At 44.6% G+C, this 20,437-nt stretch overlaps 8 protein-coding genes across 11 annotated transcripts; 4 read left to right on the top strand and 4 right to left on the bottom strand.

Moving 5' to 3' along the window:
• Positions 1-723: 723 nt before the first annotated feature.
• LOC122623943 (peptidoglycan-recognition protein LE) lies at positions 724-2,545 on the top strand. Its single transcript, XM_043803341.1, has 5 exons — positions 724-1,211; positions 1,274-1,573; positions 1,637-1,750; positions 1,961-2,025; positions 2,088-2,545. Exons 1-5 carry the CDS (start codon positions 1,013-1,015, stop codon positions 2,451-2,453), a joined length of 1,044 nt encoding a protein of 347 aa, XP_043659276.1. The 5' UTR covers positions 724-1,012; the 3' UTR covers positions 2,454-2,545.
• A 264-nt stretch (positions 2,546-2,809) lies between these two features.
• LOC122624426 (abscission/NoCut checkpoint regulator) lies at positions 2,810-4,419 on the bottom strand. Its single transcript, XM_043803959.1, has 4 exons — positions 4,044-4,419; positions 3,726-3,970; positions 3,193-3,670; positions 2,810-3,128 (listed from the first exon to the last, which is right to left on the bottom strand). Exons 1-4 carry the CDS (start codon positions 4,089-4,091, stop codon positions 2,871-2,873), a joined length of 1,029 nt encoding a protein of 342 aa, XP_043659894.1. The 5' UTR covers positions 4,092-4,419; the 3' UTR covers positions 2,810-2,870.
• A 215-nt stretch (positions 4,420-4,634) lies between these two features.
• LOC122623619 (E3 ubiquitin-protein ligase RNF185-like) lies at positions 4,635-7,061 on the top strand. 2 transcript variants are annotated; one of them, XM_043802875.1, is made up of 4 exons: positions 4,635-4,768; positions 5,649-6,254; positions 6,341-6,507; positions 6,573-7,061. In XM_043802875.1, exons 2-4 carry the CDS (start codon positions 5,689-5,691, stop codon positions 6,671-6,673), a joined length of 834 nt encoding a protein of 277 aa, XP_043658810.1. In that variant the 5' UTR covers positions 4,635-4,768; positions 5,649-5,688; the 3' UTR covers positions 6,674-7,061. The 2 variants fall into 2 exon arrangements, with proteins under 2 accessions (XP_043658810.1, XP_043658811.1); XM_043802876.1 differs by having other exon boundaries at positions 4,647-4,785.
• Positions 7,062-7,157: 96 nt separating this feature from the next.
• Positions 7,158-11,807, bottom strand: LOC122624090 (rhophilin-2-A). 2 transcript variants are annotated; one of them, XM_043803528.1, is made up of 12 exons: positions 11,698-11,807; positions 10,300-10,438; positions 9,831-9,947; positions 9,630-9,757; positions 9,389-9,542; positions 8,889-9,329; positions 8,663-8,819; positions 8,354-8,601; positions 8,126-8,255; positions 7,741-8,063; positions 7,537-7,689; positions 7,158-7,473 (listed from the first exon to the last, which is right to left on the bottom strand). In XM_043803528.1, the coding sequence occupies exons 2-12, from the start codon at positions 10,396-10,398 to the stop codon at positions 7,270-7,272; spliced, it is 2,154 nt and encodes a 717-aa protein (XP_043659463.1). In that variant the 5' UTR covers positions 10,399-10,438; positions 11,698-11,807; the 3' UTR covers positions 7,158-7,269. The 2 variants fall into 2 exon arrangements, with proteins under 2 accessions (XP_043659463.1, XP_043659464.1); XM_043803529.1 differs by lacking the exon at positions 11,698-11,807 and adding an exon at positions 11,544-11,680.
• Positions 11,808-12,286: 479 nt separating this feature from the next.
• Positions 12,287-14,275, bottom strand: LOC122623814 (39S ribosomal protein S30, mitochondrial). Its single transcript, XM_043803157.1, has 2 exons — positions 13,711-14,275; positions 12,287-13,549 (listed from the first exon to the last, which is right to left on the bottom strand). Exons 1-2 carry the CDS (start codon positions 14,154-14,156, stop codon positions 12,334-12,336), a joined length of 1,662 nt encoding a protein of 553 aa, XP_043659092.1. The 5' UTR covers positions 14,157-14,275; the 3' UTR covers positions 12,287-12,333.
• A 300-nt stretch (positions 14,276-14,575) lies between these two features.
• On the top strand, positions 14,576-15,904 carry LOC122624221 (platelet-activating factor acetylhydrolase IB subunit beta homolog). Its single transcript, XM_043803698.1, has 2 exons — positions 14,576-15,277; positions 15,348-15,904. The coding sequence occupies exons 1-2, from the start codon at positions 14,882-14,884 to the stop codon at positions 15,627-15,629; spliced, it is 678 nt and encodes a 225-aa protein (XP_043659633.1). The 5' UTR covers positions 14,576-14,881; the 3' UTR covers positions 15,630-15,904.
• A 263-nt stretch (positions 15,905-16,167) lies between these two features.
• Positions 16,168-18,999, top strand: LOC122623999 (EF-hand domain-containing family member C2). Its single transcript, XM_043803412.1, has 4 exons — positions 16,168-16,316; positions 16,382-16,929; positions 16,984-17,257; positions 17,398-18,999. Exons 1-4 carry the CDS (start codon positions 16,266-16,268, stop codon positions 18,898-18,900), a joined length of 2,376 nt encoding a protein of 791 aa, XP_043659347.1. The 5' UTR covers positions 16,168-16,265; the 3' UTR covers positions 18,901-18,999.
• Positions 19,000-19,115: 116 nt separating this feature from the next.
• LOC122623662 lies at positions 19,116-20,297 on the bottom strand. 2 transcript variants are annotated; one of them, XM_043802938.1, is made up of 2 exons: positions 20,253-20,297; positions 19,116-19,985 (listed from the first exon to the last, which is right to left on the bottom strand). In XM_043802938.1, exons 1-2 carry the CDS (start codon positions 20,260-20,262, stop codon positions 19,303-19,305), a joined length of 693 nt encoding a protein of 230 aa, XP_043658873.1. In that variant the 5' UTR covers positions 20,263-20,297; the 3' UTR covers positions 19,116-19,302. The 2 variants fall into 2 exon arrangements, with proteins under 2 accessions (XP_043658873.1, XP_043658874.1); XM_043802939.1 differs by having other exon boundaries at positions 20,126-20,260.
• Positions 20,298-20,437: the final 140 nt, after the last annotated feature.

Genomic DNA, 20,437 nt, shown 5'->3' on the forward strand with positions numbered 1-20,437 from the left:
TCAAAATGTATTTCAGGCAAAAAGTAAAACAGTAAAAGCTCTTCTCATTGAGCATTCGCATTGGGAACTGGCCATTCCAATTCGACTCGAAACTCTCTCGCTCTCTTTGTCTCTCTTCGTGCGCGGTTCCAATTGGAACCTAAGAGAGTGGAAATTTTCAGTTTTTACATAAAGAGAATGGTTTTCTCTTCCATTTTCATAAATTCCTTATGTTTTTTATGTTGGATGTGCGTGTGACCATTGCCGCCTTTTTTATTATCGAACTCCACTGGTAATCTGGTCACACCAGAACAAGACATAAACAGAGTTTATAATAATATATATTTTGAATAAAGAGGAAAGTAATTAAGAGGCTTGGAGGGAGAAACAGCGCATATGCGAAAGTGGTCGAGTTAATGTTTACAGCGCATGAATTAACTTTCGGTGTTTTATCTAGAGTACCTCTAGCCCATGACTAATGCTCAAAGATGTGCTGACTCGTATATTTTCAAATATATATATATATCATCATCATTATATATATATATAATTAATGGGCAAACCCGTCACAGAAAGATCATTTCAACATTTATATTTATTGGTATTAAAAACAATTGGTTAATGAAGCACCTATCGAATTCCGAAACTCAATTAGTGGATGCGGCTCAGTGTGTTCGCACCGTTCTTGCTTAAAAAATAGTGGAATCGTTTTTAAAGCAAACATCGATAATTCTTATCGATGTCTAGACTGATCCTCGATACCCATGACAATAATTAACATATATGACTAAATATGCAATAAAAAAAGCCCCAAGTCGACTGATATGCAATAAAGCATTTCACCACGGCACCTACGCATATAATGGTGGATAGCCTGTGGAACGTCCTTATCTTATCGTCCGAGGTGGACACGACACGACCACTAATCAGAGAATAGAGTAGTTCTAACTCACAATATTGATAAACAAAGTAGAGGACAGCCGAGAGATACACGCGCATTTATTGGCAGCAAACAGAAGCCAAAACTACGGATATGACCGAATCAGGAATCAAGAAGTTGAGCGAGGAGCGCACACGTGAATGGTTGGCCAGTCAGGAGGATGAGGAACTGGAGTCCATCGCCGAGTCCTCGGTTGTGGACAGCTTGGACTACGATTATACCGAGGAGGACGAAGACACCGATCAAAATACCAGCGAAGAAATTAGCACCATGACACTAGGCACTCAAATCGGTGCGTAGAACTACCAACAAGTTACCAAATTTAATCATTAACATCCATTATCCTCCTTAAAGCTACCAAAAAACACTCAGTCATCAGCGATACCATAAGGGACCTTATGAACTCGATCAACAGCATTCAGACATTGGGCAACGTTAATATAAGCAACTCTACAAACGTCCATATCGGCAATGTTACCAATATCAATGGAAATATACAAATCATAGCCGATAGCTTTACCCAAAACCGAAGAGATCGGCGTCATGTTTCGCCATCGAGAGATGGCGCTCCCAAAACTCCAACACATTTCGAGGACGACTACCAGGACGAGTCGGAGGAGAGGGTGCGCTCAGATGTGTTCATCAGGCGCCAAAGTAAGCTACCATTCGGCAGGGAAGTCTTGCACGTTAACCATAGGATACCGATTTCACTTACAGAATTCAAAATACCCAAGGAGCTGTGCTCCATCATTCCGCGCTCTTCCTGGCTGGCGCAGAGGCCCATGGAGGATCCGCTGCCTTTACAACTACCTGTTAAATATGTTGTTATCTGTGAGTATTCAAGTGTACTGCAAGCTTTAACCATTTGATGGGTGTGATTATTGATTATAAAACAAGATGTGTGTAAAAGTATGACGCAATAAATGTAACATTTGATTTGACCAGCATACTTGGCACGCACAGACTTCAAATATATCGTAATAAAACTCTTTTCAAATACGTTTAAAACCTTGATTATTTAATTGTTTTTCTCCCACGCAGTACACACAGCTACCGAGAGCTCAGAAAAGCGTGCGATCAACGTAAGGCTTATCCGTGATATGCAGGTAAGTATCTTAAACCTAGTAAGTTCTTTACTATATAATCAAGAATTATACATACATTTCAGTGCTTCCACATTGAGTCCCGAGGATGGAATGACATTGCGTACAACTTCCTGATCGGCTGCGATGGCAACATCTACGAGGGACGCGGCTGGCAATCGGTGGGCGCCCACACACTGGGATACAACAAGATCTCGCTGGGGATCAGCTTTATTGGATGCTTCATGAAAGAACTTCCGACGACAGACGCCTTGAATATGTGCCGCAATTTGTTGGCGCGCGGCGTGGAGGATGGCCACATATCCACAGACTATAGATTAATTTGTCACTGCCAGTGCAATTCAACAGAAAGTCCTGGTCGGCGATTGTACGAGGAGATACAGACATGGCCTCACTTTTACAATATCGAGGAGGAGGTCGAGGACCAATGAAGGCCAAAAGAAAAGCACCATTTCACATACATGACTTAAATGCACCCGAGTTACGTTTATAATGTTGAACATTAAATCACCTGTTTGTAAAATTGCCAGCTGTTGGGGAATTCGTTCGTGAGTCTTTGGATTTTTCACATTTTTTCTTGGAAAATTAATCCTAAAGCAGGTGCTTTATACTTTGCGATAATTTTAATGCAGTTTTTGCATGCTTAAAGCCTTGAAGGTGAAGAAACCACACTATGTTTCTGAACCTATTACGTGCCTACCTGTTTTAGCTCACAACTGAAAAAGAGGGAACAATATTGCTGCACAAATATGAGCGAGCTAGCACCACACAAGTTAATAGTAAAGCATTTGTTGAAAACAATCTATAATTAAACAAAAATTTGCTTACAGTCAAGTAAACGCTAACAATTAGAAATGATTTTCTTTAAGCTTTGGCGGAGCTGAATATTTTTCCTTAACGTGAGCGCGGTATTCCTCGTCATCATCGTGGCACTCCTTATAGCACAGAGTGCAAAAGAGTTCCCCACCGCATCCGTGGCATCGGAAGTCAGCATCTTCGTTACAAATGTTGCACCAGGGCAATTCTTCGGTGTGGCCTGGCGACTCAGTATTAATTGGACTAATTTCATTCTCGGAAGTTTCTGGTAAGCGCGATTCTGCTACATACTGCAAACAAAATGGTAATTTGTCTTAGAAAGAAAATAATACTAGTGTGTAAATAAATGCAAACCTTTTTCAATATGTTTTGTAGAAGTGACTCGTCATCCTCCTCGTTGTCCACGGTACCGCCCACCTGGGATCTCGATGGGCCTGCATCCGAATCGACGGGTGTGTCGCGCAGTGCTCGAAGACGTCTCTCAATGTCGGAAATTGAGTCATCCCTCTGCCTACTGATATTTTGATCTAGTTGGGTTTCCTCCACGAACTGTTCGAGCAAGTCCCTCATCTTCTCTTGATCGTTTCTTTGGTCGGTAGATAGTAGCAGATCCTTCTTATCGTAGCTCTTTGTATGCGGCATGCCGGTGAGATTCGCCAGACGGGCGCGGATCTCGTCATCGGTGGCATCCACTCGTTTATAGTCCTGCATTCGTTTCGTCAATTCACTGTCCAGGTTCTCATCAATATGATCTTTATGATCTTTGGAATGTGGCGACGAACTGGAGCTTGGAACCAATGCCTGGGGCAGCTCCTCCACAGGCAGACTGTCACTGCAATTAATTAAATTATAGTTTCAGATTCGATGTTGTAATGTGTTTTAGGTACTTGAATAGTGCATCGGCGCCCTCTGAACTCTTGGAGGGAGGAGGCAGGTTAATTTTGGTGACTAAGACCCCCGGCAGAGCTTCACAGTCTATGACTTTCTCGGCATCGGCGCTCGCCTGCAGTTTGGACAGCTTATCGTAGCATATGAGGCACACATTGAGCTCCTTTCCTGAGTGGCGTGGCACGGGCATTGGTCTCTTCAAGCACTTGGAGCAGTATGAGTAGCCGCAGTTGGGGCATCCATACTATAATTTCGGATTGGATACATTGTTAATATGTGATATATATATATGTTTGCATGGGTTTGATGACACTTGCCTCCTTGCAGAATAGGCCATATTTACGACCGCAGCCAAAGCAGCTCATTGCAACAGAGTCAGTAATGGGAAACCAACTTATAAATTAAGAAAAGCTTTTACTTCCCTTTGCTTTGTTTTGAAAGAAGTCAGTTCGAATTAGGGATGGTCGTGTGATTCATGCACAGTGGGTAAACTATCGATTGCGGCAGTAACGTCAATAGATACTTGGACATTGCACCAATCAGCTGTTCCTTGTTATGACTTCCTAGATATTGGAATCAAAATATCAATAATATTATTGAATTCTTGAGCACTGCTGTGAACACATCTGTAAAAACTAGGGATGGTCGAGTGAGTCCAGCTATCGGTTGTTCATTGCCCACAACAGCTGTTTTAGAATAGTGTTTAGTCTTCTAACTGCGTTTAGTAGTTTCTTTTGTGTACAAATCAATTTAAGGCTGATCACTTTACAAAAGATTCCTTGTGATTGGACAGTTTGGGTGTTACTCGATAGTTATCGAACGGGAGAATGGACTCTGGTCCGGTGGAAACGGGTTGTTATGGAGACAGCTATTTTCCGATAGGGTAAAGGTCTATCGGCCTCGGTCAGGTATCGTCATTGCAATTGTTTTGAGGTGTTAAGACGTCAATTGATAAATTACCAATTTTACCGTAACACAACCCATTTATCCACACAACCACTTTACCAACATACTTCGATTCGATTTAACAATATTTAGCACGGCAAGTAGAAGCAAAAAGTGAGCGAAAATGAACAATAGAATGAGGGCAAACAAGTCAGGTTTTGCAAAACAATACAACTACAATGTATGTAATTTCGAGAAGTTATACTTTTCGCTCTACACCAGGAAGTAATATATAGTATTATTAATATATGGTATTATTAAGTTTAAAAGCCATCTCTGGCAGTTGATATGTGTACATACATATATGTTTTTGCACGGTATGTGACTAAATACGAGCATAAAATTCCTTGACTCTAATACGAAGTGCTCCAAGAAAACATCATGTGACATTTATAACAGCTACACGTATTGTATAAAGGTCCATATAATCGGGTTTAATGTACATATGTATGTAACAGGTAGATGGAAGCCTTCTCGACCTATATATACATGTGTGTGTGTGTACAGATGTGTACATAAGTACGCACATAAGTGGCAGGTACATAAGCAGGTATACCGCCTTGTTTGCCATCACAATTCTACCGAAATTGCACTTTTCTGGTTAAAATTCGATGGGTGCAGTCAATGGAAATGTTCAAGGCATTATCCTTGAAGTCCTGGTGTTAAATACGCCCTTTGGGCGGTTTTCAAAGCCATAAACACCCCCTCTGGCCGGACAAATGCTGACTGCTATGGAACTCGGGGAAATCCCCTTCAAACTGCGCTTGATGTATTTAATTAAATTAAGTCATATTTAACACAGTACGGACCCTGGGGAAATCAAAGGTCCAATATGAGTAGGTTTGAAATCCACTTGTCAATTGAGACGAAACAGATTGTACAGAAATTTACTCAGCTTGTCATTTTCTACACTTTTTTCATAATCTTCAAGTTCCGCGAAAATTCGGTTTTCTAAATCATCCAACGTCCCGTTGCAGTTTGAACGACTAAAGGCTGTATCAGCACCCTGGGCAAACCATGGAGGAACCGAAAATGGCAAATACAGCGGAGCTGCCCACCACATCAACCGGTGCATCATCGTCCTCATCCACTTTGCCCGACAACGTGAGCTACGACAAGATCGCCTGGACTCGGGATATCACAGAGCCCCTGGTTGAGGAGTCCTCTACAAGTCAATTGCGCCCACTGGGTACCTCGATTCCAGCTGATTCGACGGCATCAGCAGCGAATACATCCAACACATCGTATTCCTTTACTGGGGACTACCTCTCCGGTGGCAATAAGGCCGATCTGAAGGGTGGCTATCCATCCGCCGGCACCGAAAGTGACTCGAAATCTAATGAAAAGGAGAAGGAGAAGGAACCGACTCCTGACGAATCGCTTTATGAGTGTAACATATGCCTGGACACTGCCAAAGATGCTGTGGTCAGCATGTGCGGCCATCTCTTCTGCTGGCCGTGTCTGCATCAGTGGCTCTTGACGCGTCCCAATCGCAAACTCTGTCCCGTTTGCAAGGCTGCCGTCGATAAGGATAAGGTCATCCCGCTGTATGGAAGAAATAGTACACACCAGGAAGATCCTCGGTAGGTTTGCATTCCAATATGAATATTGGATTGTTTGTAGAGGTAGCTAATATTGTTTAATAAACCCACTTACATGTGTTTTACAGTAACAAAGTTCCACCACGCCCCGCTGGTCACCGTACAGAACCAGATCCTGTTCCCGGATTCCCTGGATTCGGATTCGGCGACGGTTTTCACATGTCCTTTGGCATTGGAGCTTTTCCTTTCGGATTCATAACATCGTCGCTGAACTTTGGCGAACCACGTCCGGCTGGTAGGTTACTGACCAACTCAATAGTAAAATGATTGAAATGAAATAACGTTTGCCCATTTATTTAGCTGCTAATCGGGGAACAACGCAATATGAGGATGAGCAGACCCTGTCTAAGCTGTTTTTGTATCTGGCCCTCCTGTGCATAAGTTGGCTGTTCTTTGGATAGCAAACTGCGAACGCATAAAGACATCACCCCGATAACAAGAACCTATATTCAAATGTGTATGGAAAGCGTCCGAAGTAATCTTATAGCAGTATCCTCCAGTTAAAACAACAATATTCTTAAACACGTTGGGTCATAGTCGTTGGTGTGATTAATTAATATAAATTGTAAGCATTCGGTTAAAATTGTAATTTGAGAATTTGCAATAGAGAAGTGGATTGGATGCCAAGCTATTTCAAAAAGTCCGCAATTCCCTACGACTCTCAGCATAAAAACTGAAATCTTGATATCATTTCTTGGGTATGTTCTCGGATCGCAATGATTTAATTAAAATGTAGATGTCAAAAATTGTAAAAATATATATAATAAATTCGATAAAACATTAAAAACATTTATTTGAATCGTTTTTCATATAGCTTATTATCAATGGGTGATTGGGACCGATTGAATCAATAATAATAAAATAAATTATGGGTAATAGAAAAGCTTTTAAAAAATCATTAAGTTTATTGCTTAACTTACACTACACAACATTCTTTTTAACTTGAAATGGCCATTGCCTTAAGAGCAAAAAAACACAAAATAAAACTGGTGGCTACTTAAAATATTTTAGCTAAGCTAGGCGTTCGTCGAAACGGATTCCACGAACTGGATGATACGCTGCCAGCGGGTCGCGAACTAGAGGATGTCTTCAGGTGGAGCTTGGGCTTGGCCGCAATACTTGTGGGACTGGGAAATCCGGATGAAATGCCCGATGAACTGGCCGCCGATAGCGTTGATAATGAGCCCTTCGACGACAATGGCTGCGGGTAAACCAGGTGTATTAGTCAACGTATTATTCAATTTGATTGATTGAGTGTGGGCACCTTTAAGTAGTTGCGATCCATGGGCGTTATCACTCTCAGCTCGAGTGTGGAGCCGCAGGATTGTATGAGCTGCACCACCTGCTGATGCGAGTACCACTTCACATCCACGCCGGCTATCTCGACTATGAAGTCGCCCTCCTTGATGCCGCCAAGCTGAAAATAGTCCCTACAGTATACGAATCGATGGAAGAGGTCTTCACTTACGTCTGCCAGTGAATTAATCTCAACGTGGGCAATGATCACCGGAGCATCGCCGCGCACATGGAAGCCAAAGTTCTCAAACTCCTCCTTGTACAGATTGTATCCACCATCGTGCTCCTCGTCATCGTTGTCCAACGGACACTTGTTGTTATTGCTGGGCACGCTGTGATACAGGGAGGATCCCTTCTGCAAGCGCACACATCTCGGAGCAGTCCAGTGGCGTCTCGCTGAAAATATTGCTATCGGACCCAGGCGCTTGAAGGGATCCTTAACTTTGTGCGATGTGAAGTCGGGTCCGGTGAGGGATAACGTGAACTTCGAAGATGCTGGGGATATGGATGATATACATGAACACATCAGCCTATCAAGAGTAGGATATGTATACTACCTTCAACCGATCGCTCTAGAAGATCGCCCTCTTCGATGTTATTGGCTGAAGCTTGCAGTCTGAACTTCTCGAGCTCCTCCTGCGACTTGGAGTGCACCTCCTTCATGACTTCGGTCAGCGATGCCTTGTTCTTAAAGATTAAAGATAAAGAGTTCAGATATAAAACCAGATATATTTTGTGTATATGAATATATAATGTATATATTTTATACGTATGGATATATTTACCTTCAAGAACCTGCACATCCGCTGCAATCGCTGGGCTTCTTCGATGCTGGCCAGTGCCTCCTTCAAGTGGGCCAGTTTGTTGACAATGGAGGTGGCCGCCTCATCGCTGGATCCATAGTCGGCGGTTGTGATGCGCTCCACCTCCTGGGAATTGCCGATGAAGGATTCCTGGTTCCTTTGACTTGACTTGGATGCCTTCAGCTCGTCCGTCGCATCTATGCTGCGTGCCTTGTAGAAATGTGCGAATGCTGGTGGTGTGTACAATCATACATAAGTATATTCCCATTTCGAGATGGTAACCCATTCTACCTTTGTAGAGTTCCGCCTTGACTGGCACCAGACCAGCCCAGCATTCCGGAAGATAGGTGTGCGTATCGTTTGCCTGGATATTCTTGTGCATCTCATTGTACTCGTGCGATATTTGTGCAGCCTCGCCAGCGAGATCCCGAAACGCCTGGCAATCGAACTAATTGGTACATAGATGGGACAATTATGTATCTACGTTTATGTGGCAGGCATACTTATGGATACTCACGCTCATTGCCTCGATTTGCAGCTGCAGTTTCTCGAAGAGGCATTCCCGCGCCTGGGAGAGCATCAGCGAAACGAGAACGTCCAGGACCTGTGGCTTCAGGTCCATCGATGGTGCATTCGTGAACGTATCGTAGATGTGACGAAAAACTCCGGCGGCCCGTAGAAAACTATCCACGGCCAGGTCCAGACCCCGTTCCGTGGTGCGATCGTGTCGAGCGCCGATCTGTGTATATATGCCGCCCAGATTGAACAGGGTGCAGGCCTTCTCGAAGGCAATGGTCCGCTGGCACGAGGGAACGCCCGTGAGCGAGTCGTACCACTCGAAGTATACGCCCAGGTTACGATCCGGCGGAAAGAAGCGACGTTCCACGTAATACAGCGTGTTGTAGTAGCGGAACAGTAGGGCCACGCCGAGGGCATCTCGTGACGGCGTTTTGGATGCCTATAGGGATAGAGGGATTGGATTAGTTGTACTTACAAGTATGCGATATGAGCGGTTACCTGTCTCGTGTCCGTCATGTCTGCTATGGCATCAATGTACATCGAGGGCTCCTCGCTGTAGTGTTCCAGGATGAAGTCGGAAAAGGGTTCCATGAAGTTGATCTCCTTGGTTTCCTTCAGGCCCAGTGGTATCATCGGCATAATTCCATTGTGACTGGGAAGTATTATAGCATTATTGTATGATATCATCAAAGGACAATCCTTGGCTCTTTCCACCCATTTAAGGATCATCTTGTCTCACCTTTCGCTTTGATAGATTTCCACCGACGAATTCAACTCGGCTAGCTGCTCCTTCAGCAGTTGCAAATTTGAGTTGACAAAGCTCAGTTCCAAGGCAACTGTGTCGCGCAGTTTGCGGTTCGATGTGGCCTGAATATATACAAGGTACATGCATATAGTTTGGTATAGGTATAGGTTTGGAGTGATAAGGGAAGGTACTCACCTTGTATAGATTCTCAGCACCAGCTCGAAGGCGGAGTTCCTTATTTATTTCTTTGTTTAACTTGCAACGCCTGTTTTGCAGTTTGCTGCGGCATGTTGCAGCTCGTGGATCTGAACCCTAGAAATGAGATGGTAAATGATAGTCACATGGATTAGAATGATTTCATCTGAATATATACACGAATTTATGGCTGTGTTGTGGGGATATTTGCTTTTATTGGCGGATTCCTGTACGTCATTAGTCATGATAGCAATCCCTGAAAATTATGACTCAGTGTTCAGAATCAAAAATTCCACAAAAGAAACTTTTGAGTGATACAACCATTTATGGTTTGAAGTGATAACAATTTGCTTTGCTGAGTATTACAGATATAGATATAGTCTACATGAAGAATATAATTGGGTATATATGGGATTTTCTTATCGCTTAATGCATATAAACATAAATTCGATTCAAATGCAAAACTTACCCGAACAAAACAAAAGGATAACTCATTGAGCTTCTCGTCGTCCTCGTACTCCTCGTTTTTCGCCACTCTCGTCGACAATTCGTGTTCCTTATCATCCATGGCTCCAAGATTAATCCGAAATGATTATGACCCAAAAGGACTACCAATAAACGCAGGATTACTTTCCATCATGTGTGTAGATATTAAAATAAAAACAATCTACCCCCATAACTATGGGAAGTGCTAATTCAACCTTCAAAACAAGACCAAGATCAAGAAAATCTGTGCAGCACTTGTTGAGTTATGAATGGTGTAACTATTATAACACGAGTTTGCTTTACTACGTATGTATGTATGCACATGAGTATCTAAAGATAGAACCGCATTTCTTCAGCTTTAGGAGGTCAAACTCATCAATCGCCTTAACGGTTTCGGATTCGAGAGCCATTTAAATAGCGCCAAACATCCACATAACATAACCGTCATGGAACTGCTCTGGGGCAAATTGAAGTTTAGATAACATGAACTCAATTAGAAACATATAAAGTGCCAAAATATTAAAGGGTTTCGATCTGGGCTTTATTTGGATCATGGTGGTAGACCAAAACATGTCAAGATCATAAAAGTCCGCTCATATCTATAAAAAGTGTGGGCAAAGAACTGGAATTCTGGGACACCGAGATATGAGGCTTGATCGAACGGTATTTCTGGGACAGCGACATCGACTGCGACATCGACATCGCCAGCCCGTATGGAGAATTGGCTTGAAAACAATAGGAATTAACTGCCATTCAACATGGTGGTTAATTCTTTTTTGTTTAAACTAAACTATACACATGCAAGCACGTCGGTTGGGTGGAGATTTCGCTGTATGTTGACTTCACGTATTCATGAGATCACAGAATGCAAAGCATAAACACAGTCTTTTATCGGATCGCTCGCTTGCGATCGGAGGGGGAGGAATAGTGGAATAGCTATAGATATTGCCATAGCTATAGATACAGATACAGATATAGACAAATATGTGGTTTCACTATGTTGCACTGGCATTCCAGAGAGTCCATGGCATATTTATGATAATCCGTCGGTTTGTTCCACATCATCAGTAGCATACTTTTGTAGTACTATGTAGTACTGTTATGGCATAATTATTATACACATATTTACACGGGTTACAACGCTATAAGCTCCGATGGGCTTCACAAAAATAAAAACGAAAAAACCAAGAAATACACAAATACACTTGTTTGCCCACTAATGCTCACCGTATCCACACACTCTCGATCAATATTCAAGATTTTTAGCACTCGCCCAACGGAATTTCGACTGAATATCAGTTATGTTCGACTTGTCTGCACTACACTTTCCACTATTACCAAAAAAAAAAGAAGAAATACATGCAACAGGTTACTGCTTTACCTTTGGACAACCAAAGCGCCAGGTACGAGTTTCCGCACCACCGTAAAGTCTCAAACTGGTTATTTACTGGAGCCTAACTATGCGGATCCAGTGTGACCGTCGCACGGCCGTTACAACATACCATATGGTTAGCTGAGACGTTACCAAAATAACTAACAAGTGGCAATCCCTACTTGGAAATAGGAATATAAACATTGTAACTATTATGATAAATTAAATAATAGGAAACAGAGTTAGTAATACTAACATATTGCCAGACTAAGAGTTTTAAGTCTACCTATATTAAATATCATGTACTAGTGCTATAAATATTAGAGTATATATGATATTATGGGGCTATAGTGTTATAAACCCCTATTCAGATCAAGAAATATTGTTGTGGCCCAGTGTAGCCGCATTTGAACCACTTTCTGAGATAACTTCGGTATGTTTGCTGATAAATGAAATAAACAATGGAATCTAGAATAAATATATGCTGCATAAACAATTGAATAATGATAACGAGCATTGCATTGGCAAGAATTTAAGCATCATCAGCACTGATCATTGAAAAAATTCCAATTCCCTATTTTGCATTAGAAAGGCAGCGTTTTTAACAAGTTTAACCTTAGGAAGTGTTTATGTTTATTCATTTAATTAAGGGTAGTACGTCTTCTTGAACCTGTTCTTATTCTTAGGGACATCTGGTCGAACTGCCCGGGGAACATACTCCTTGTCATGTGTGTCCAGCGTTCGTTGCCAAGGATTGATGTCCAGCTCGAAGAAGCGTCGCTTGGCCTCCATGGCGCGATTGTTGTTATCAATCTTGTATAGCTTCTCCCACAGGTAGATTTCAGGTAACTCCAAGTGTCGCGGTCGGTTGGATGCCAAATATTTGAAGGTTTTGCTAATAAAGTCACGCTGTTCGGCGTTCTCATAGGCGGAGACGTCGGATGCAACGTACGGCTGCTGCTCTCCAATACTCCGCTGAATAGATGGCACGTTAGCATAGAAGTTAAGCAGGTGCCGCAGTGCGTTATCGTTGAAGTCAACACACTTTCCGCTCGTCGAAATCTCAGCGTAAAGCGGAAGTGGCTTTGTACCGCGACAGAAGTTGACACGGGGATTTGCATCCACGTTGTTGCCGTGCAGCAGCAGCGTATTCAGCTGGTACTCGTAGAAGCTCCATTCCCTGCCGTTCGTGATCACAGTTTGAGTGTTCATGGGATAGGTCAGTTCGTTGTAAGTGTTGAAGCCATTGTAGTTCGCCTGGGCCAAAAGCCACGCGTATGACGATTTAATCGCCAGTGAATGCAGAGCTTCTAGCAGATCCTGCTCACCATACGATTTCGGGCGGAGTTGAAGGTTTGCCCGAGATTGAAATGAGAGCAGACCGAAGTTGTGCTCATTTCCTTTGGGCCAATAGCCTGGCACATTGGTGGCGTGCTGATGCTTGGTGCTGTAGCCGAGTGTTCGCGGGTCGTGCTTGAAACGGGGCAATTGTTTGCTTAGCTCGAGGTTTTGGCTTTCCGCTTCCGTTTTCCACGGCGCCAATTGCTTGCGATGGCGCAGGGCAAGGTACGGTGCTCCCGTATACTGAACCAGCCGATCGACGCTCTCGTTTGCCATCTCCTTCTGCCATTCCCGACCCTTCTTTGATTTTTGCACGTTCTTGGGTGGATCTACGCCGCCAACGGCCCAGAAGGCTTCGTGGCGCGGATTGTAGTCGACCTCGACCTCATCCAGGTGCTTGTACTCCTCGCTGAGGGACTGCAACAGAGCTCTGTTCAGCTGTTCCACAATGATCTGCGTTAGGATGCGCTCACGTTCAACGGGGCTATGTTCGGCAGCGTTGGGTTGCTTTTCCAGATGCCTACGCTTGGTATGGAAGAGAATACATTAATACCAGACGACCGAACTTGTAACTCGGCCCACTTCAACCAATTAGAGTTTTTAAGTGAGTTGGTGAAGCTTCTGCCCACCAACTCGCATGAGAACTCGGTTCGTTGAAAGTGGGCCTCATTTTTTACCCACTTGTAGTAGTCGTGGGCAAATTCGAGGGCATCGATGACATCCCCGCGAGCCGCCGTGAAAAGACCATCTTCGCTTGGCTGGTCCTTCTGCTCGGGATCCTGTGTCTTCGCCGATTTAGATGGCAAATCCTCGAGCACTGTGCGCGTATAATGTTGCGTGAGCGGCAGTGCGTTGTAGGGGATTTTCGAGTCGTTGAAGTCGACCACCTTGAAGCCGTAATAGCGGGGAATATTGATCTTGATCATCTTCTCCTCCACGGTGGGCACCTGGCGAATTTCCTCGTGCCAGTTGGCCGCATCCTTCTGCTTGCGCGCCTTGAAGGACGGATCCTGAATCTCCGGATATGCCGGCTCTGCGTCCGTGGAATTTAGCTGCAGCTGCGACTGTCCGGCCAAGCAACGCTTGTACGTCGTTCGCAGCTGGCTTACAAGGTTAAGCTTCAACATGCCGGCAACGCAAACGCAAGTTGCGATTTATGTTTTCGAAGAAATCGAATTTACTTCAGTTTCTTGACAATAACTAGGTTATGTCATTGCTGAAGTGTGACCGCGCCTTGGATTCAAAATAAGTTGCGTCAAGGTAGCGACGGCAAGTTATGCGTTATTGTTATTATGCAGTTCTTATAAGAAAAGAGTTTATGATTTGAATGATAATTCACGATGATCCACAGTTTTAAGCAAATTGACAAATAAAGAAGGGTCGACTTGCATATTTCTAAAATCAGTTAAATCATTATAGAATATTTGATAAGCACTCTATTGCAAGCTAGTTAAATTGTATTTTTCATGCCACCGTTTCCCGTGGGGCAGTATTTAATTCAGTATATTTTTTTTCCTAGAAATAATGGCATATTTGAACGGTCTCGCTGCGGTCACATTTGCGAAAATATGCACAAGAAATCAAGTTTCAATATTCGCCATAAAAACGATTTATTGAAGTAAACAACAGAACGGAGCTGTTTATGCTAGCGAATATCAGTTGAATTGTTTGTCCACTATTGCAACGCCGTCTCCGTAAGTCGAGCCAAACGCATAATTATCCGGTGGGACTAAGCCGACGCCGATGCGGAATTCATTCGCATGCTGAAACTGCAATTGAATCAAAATAGGAATCGGAATATTTAACTGAAACTCAATCTCCCACTGCTACTGAATCTGAGCACGCCAGCGAAATGAATCCCTGTGTGCTGCCCACTCCATTGCCCGATCTGGATGGCGACAAGCGTTGGCACAGCATACACCGCCGGTTCATCTCTGATTGCCGCGAAAAGGATCCGGATGTGATATTCCTGGGTGACTGCATCTTCGAAACCGTCCAGGACTCGGAGGCTTGGAATCAGTACTTTGCACCGCTGCACTGCCTTAATTTCAGCATTCGCGACGATTGCACCGAGCACGTACTGTGGCGCATCGAAAACGGTGCGCTGGACAACGTGAATCCCAAAATCGTGGTCCTGCATGTGGGCACCAATAACGTGCGGAACAGTGCGGAGGAAGTGGCCGAAGGTGTGCTCGCAAACGTAACGAAAATCCGCCAAAAGCTGCCCAACGCCTACATCGTTCTTCCCGTAAGTAGTGGGCGGTATTAGCCAGCTTTAATCGCGGTAAATCCTCACCATTACCATCTCTCCCTTGCAGTCGCTACTGCCGCGTGGACAGCAGCCCAATAAGTTGCGCGAAAAGAATGCCAACATCAACGAGGTGGTCAATGGATTGACCAAGGGCTTATATCGCGTCCAGACGGTGGCCATTGACAAGGGTTTGGTCCAGAGCGACGGCAGCATCAGTCATCACGATATGTTCGATTATAAGAATCTCACCAATGCTGGAGCGAAAAAGATTTTAGAACCACTCTACGATTTGCTTTCTCAAATTCTCAACGAAAACGAACCTGAAAACGATCTCACTCCCTCCGAATAAAAGGAACATCCAGCAGCTATCCATTATATATACATACATACATATACCACAAACAATTCCCAGAATATAACTTAAAACAACAAATGTATTTTTTGAAATCTCAAAAGCAATAGGGCTGCGAGACTATCTCACAATTAAGCATAAGTTTACGTATCGAATAGTAAACCATCGCATATACCATTGCAAAATGATATTATTTTACATTGTAATTATAAGATAAAAACAAAACTGAATGTCACTGGGTAAAATATAAGTTATCTTCAGGCATCAAACAATCATTGATTTGCGCTCCCTTCGTTTTTGTTAACCATATTAGCATTACCATGTAACATTGACTGGATTCTTGACGTATAATTACATTATTATTATTTTATGCATTGACAATAAGAAGTAAAGTTGAATGCAAACTGTGGAAGACATTTGAAAAGTATACAAGTAATGGATTTTTCTTAACAAGGTCAATCTTCAAATAGAAAGTGTAAGACGCGAATTTGAAGAAATAAAAAGCGGAAAGCAGTAGGCTCTGAAGGAAATCGACTTGAATTTTCTTCAATAGTGCTCTGTATTACATTTAGAGCATACACCAAGCTACAAAATATATCCAAAGCGAGAAGGTTGAAACAAATAAAATACACCATGCTGCGCATTCCTGGTATGCCCCTTCTTCCGGGGACTCTCTTCCGCGATGTAAGTACTTCGAATTGAGCATCACTTAGGATCAGTATCCATATAAACGCGTATGCGAGTAACAGGTATCCAAGGGACATTACCCCAAGCCGCAATCGCTGGCCAATGTCCAAGGACTCAGCATGCTGAGTGATCGCCAGCAACCGCCTCCTGTGGAATCGGGCGGCGTTACGGTGGACATCAGCTGTCCCCCCGTTGGGGCCTCCTCCATATATCCACCCCGTTCGGGTCCCCGGATGCCCCCATGGCTGGCATACGACAAGAAGGTGCTGTGCTTCTATGCCTACTTCAAGCAGACCCTTCAGGAGGTCTACCATGCGCCGTACCTGGTGCGCAAGGTCAAGATCTACTACTATCTGGAGGATGGCACTTTGGAGATCTACGAACCACGGGTGGACAACTCTGGGATTGTGCAGGGATGCGTGGTTCATCGGCAGCGGGTTCAGAAGGCGCCTCCCTGCGATAACGAGTTCATGTCCCTAATCGATCTGAACGTGGATCAGACTGTTCAGATATTCGATCGACAATATCACATCACCGGTTGCGATCCGTTTACAAGGCATTTTTTGAATACACGGGGCATCACTGTTCCCGATCCGGTCAAATCACCATGGTAAACCTTAATGGAAACCAATAACCTACCCATTTTAATGTCCGTTCATCATAGCGATCCCACGGAGGAGCAGAGAAAGCGTCAGAACCAACCGCGATCCGGTAACCTAATCCCGAAGAACCATCCGTTTGCCCAGTTCCTCAAGTACGACAGGCAAATACTCAAGTTTCAGGCGTACTGGGATGATAGAACCGAGTTCGGAGATGTGCGCAAGCTGGAGCTGTGCTACTACCTCTCCGATGACACCATCGAAATCAAGGAGCAACACATTCGCAACTCAGGACGCGACGGGCCCACCGTTTTCCTCAAACGTGGACGCTTGGCTCGGGTAAGTATGGATTTCCAAAAATCAGCAGGATCAGCAGCCACACAAAACAGTCTTTCTACGCTTTTTTGGCCAAGTTATGATGGACAATCAGTTCGAAAAGATCGTATTTTATGATTAATTATCATATATCCGTTTTCCAGGAATTCGAAGGACTCCAGCTGCCAGGTCAGATGACTCCGACGACGCTGCTGAATGTGCTGGGCACCAACATGCGCAACGTACGCTACTGCGTGGATCCGCTGAACACCGGAAACAAGGAGATCCATTACTATAGGGAAAAGGATCTGCAGATAGGCAGTGTGATAAACGCCTATGGTCGTGCGGTGGTGATAACCGAACTGGATCCCTTCACCCAGAACTACTACCGCCAGCGCTATGGCATACAGGACTTTACCCCACTGCCAATCCCCGCCAGAGCCGATGATTGTGCCGAACACAGATCCGAACGACAACTGCCACCTTACAATGGATGGGGTAGCTACGAGGATTCGGTGGGCAATTGCATATCGGTGGAACCGAAGCCGCCAAAGTCTGACTTCAAGAAGTTCATCAAATACGATCGTTATGTGCTCCGTTTTGGCGCCAAGATGCTCTCGACCATCAAGGCGAACTGCGAGCGAATCTTCGTGATCAGCTACTATCTATGTGACGATACGCTGCAAATCCAGGAGATCGCCGTGCGGAACTCCGGATTCCTTGGTGGCGAATTCATGAAGCGCACGCGATTGGAGTTGCCCGGACAGGAGAGGTTCTCCTGCAAGCAGCCGCAATACTACATGCCGTGGAACTTCTTCATCGGATCGACCATGTCGCTGAAGGACTTCATCTTTCACATTGTCTCGGCGGATGAGTACACCCTGATGTACATGGAGCACCATCAGGAGAGCTTCACCCATGCAAATGTGGGCCTCATCATGGAGAAGGTGAAGAGTGCCCTGCAGAATCGCATGGCGGAGTTTGTGGGATCGTGTGTACCGGATTGTACGGATCTCGAGAAGAAGAGGGATGTCTTTGTATCCTTCGAGAGCTTCAAGGGCGCCCTCATCGGCATTATGGGTAACCAGGTCAGTGATCACGAGATCGTCAGCCTCTGCCGGCACTTTTCCGCGGAGAAGAGTCAACCAAATGCCTGCGATCGATCCACCGTGCGGGCGGCGGCTCATCTGGAGCTGAAGAGAGCCCTGTGGAATGCTCGGGATGATCTGATGGAGCACTTCCATCACATCAACCCGACCAACCAGCCATTCCTGCCCGAGTCCAAGGTGAGATCGGCACTGCGGGGTTGTCGTCTGCCATTCTCGCTGGAGCTGATCGACAATATACTCTCGATTTTGAATCGGAACGAGTGCGATGACATCGAGGTGTGCGACCTGATGAACTTCATCGACGTATCCTGCGGCAAGGGTTGCAACATGCTGCCCGTGAACCACGCCTTCGAGCTGTGCCCCAAGATCCCCTTCCTGAACAAGGGTCGTGTGGTGAACTTCACCTGCTTCCTGAGGGAACTGAATCTGCCCCTCAACCTGCCAGCCGGCGGTGAGAAGAACCACGATGCCATGGGAGAGGGCAGGATAATGCCACCCTCGGCCATGTCCGATGCCGATCTCCAGAAGATGCACGAAGACGACGCACACGCGGCTTGATTGGGATGAGATAGGTCTTTTGAGGTGCACACACTTATTCCGTTCCAAATTTTTGGTTGTAATTGCTTCTTTCAGATTCAAAATATATGTTGAAGAATTGGTTTTGTTTAGCTGCATTGGGAAAAGGCAATAGAATAATCTCTTGCTCATTTTAAGTAACAACATTTAATTGGCTTCATATAGACAACTTCCAAAGCAATAGAAAACTTAATAGATCAGCTAAAAACTATCACACATTTATTTTGTATCTTGCTTACAAAGAGCCAACTGCACAAGTTTCTAATTTAAAATTAACAAACAAAAAAAAATGTTTTTCATGCTGCATTATGATGTACGCTTCTTTGGTTTATTTACCAATGGTGTTACAATTCATTATTTCTTGCAACCAAGATCATTCAGCAGCTAATTCCGATTGGATGGACAGTTCAGTACCTTCTCTCGCTGCTGGCAGGATTTGGTCTCTCGGTCGAACCAATGATTCCGGGGGCAATTGTGGCGCTTGGCCCGATTTTTATGGCACATATAGAAACGGCGGCAATGCTTGGGGTCTGTCAAGTACTCGCCATCGTTTATTCCACGGCAATCGCGCGAGGATCTCAACACATCGATTCCGTGCGGTGTATCTTGGGTAACTGGGTCGCCAACTGAATCATCTTGGCTTATTGGTATAGCTGTGGCAGCCCTTTTCGGGCTTTTGGTGGTCACTACTGGTGGCACAGTCGTCGTCGGTGGACAGGTGGTTGTGTGTGGTGGTGTCGTGGTGGCCACCTCCTTGGGTTTTCCATCAGGCAGCGCTGTGCCGTTTCGTTTGACTTCTGGCAGCAAAGCCACGCCGCGATCCCCGTTGAAACATTTGATTAGGCCGGGCAGATTGCAGGTCTGGATCTTGGGATCGTAGTACAGACCACTGGAGCACTCCCGCCGAATGGCATTTCCACGCTGGCACACATAGAAGCTGGAGCAACTGGCCGGGTCCGCGAACGAGAGGCCAGTGAAGCGATCCGCACAAACGGTGCTGCTCAATGCTCCGATCAATGGCACCGCCGAGGACACTAGGATCACCAGGAATATGTGGTGTGCATTCCCTAAAGACGAAGGAATATACAAAGGGCTTAATACAGATTCAGCCATAATCTTAGCTTGGAAGGGAAGCTATGATATTATATCGTGTTTATAGGACATTATCCACATAGGGTATACATATATGACTCCATCTTTGGAATACCCATTTATATCCTTGGCTATTTGATGATGATGACCAGCTAATCCAATGCAGAGGGGTGTATCCTAGTATAAGATGAGGCGCGATGAGGTGCAAGGGCTGTAGAAGATATAATCCATTGTCGACGTACAAACTTTCATATTGGTAAGCCGGCTTGGAGGTTTCGTTTCAAGAACGAGACAACTTTAGCATAGACTCGCTTTTATAGTCGGAGGCGCCTTCTTATCGCCATCGGCAGACGGTTACATGGGAAACGTCCACTTCTTGAAGAAGTGAAGAAAACACGGCTTGCACAAACAGTTTTCGCGCGTGCTA

The sequence above is a fragment of the Drosophila teissieri genome, chromosome X (genome assembly GCF_016746235.2).
Source record: "Drosophila teissieri strain GT53w chromosome X, Prin_Dtei_1.1, whole genome shotgun sequence".
Taxonomy (NCBI): Eukaryota; Metazoa; Arthropoda; class Insecta; order Diptera; family Drosophilidae; genus Drosophila; species Drosophila teissieri.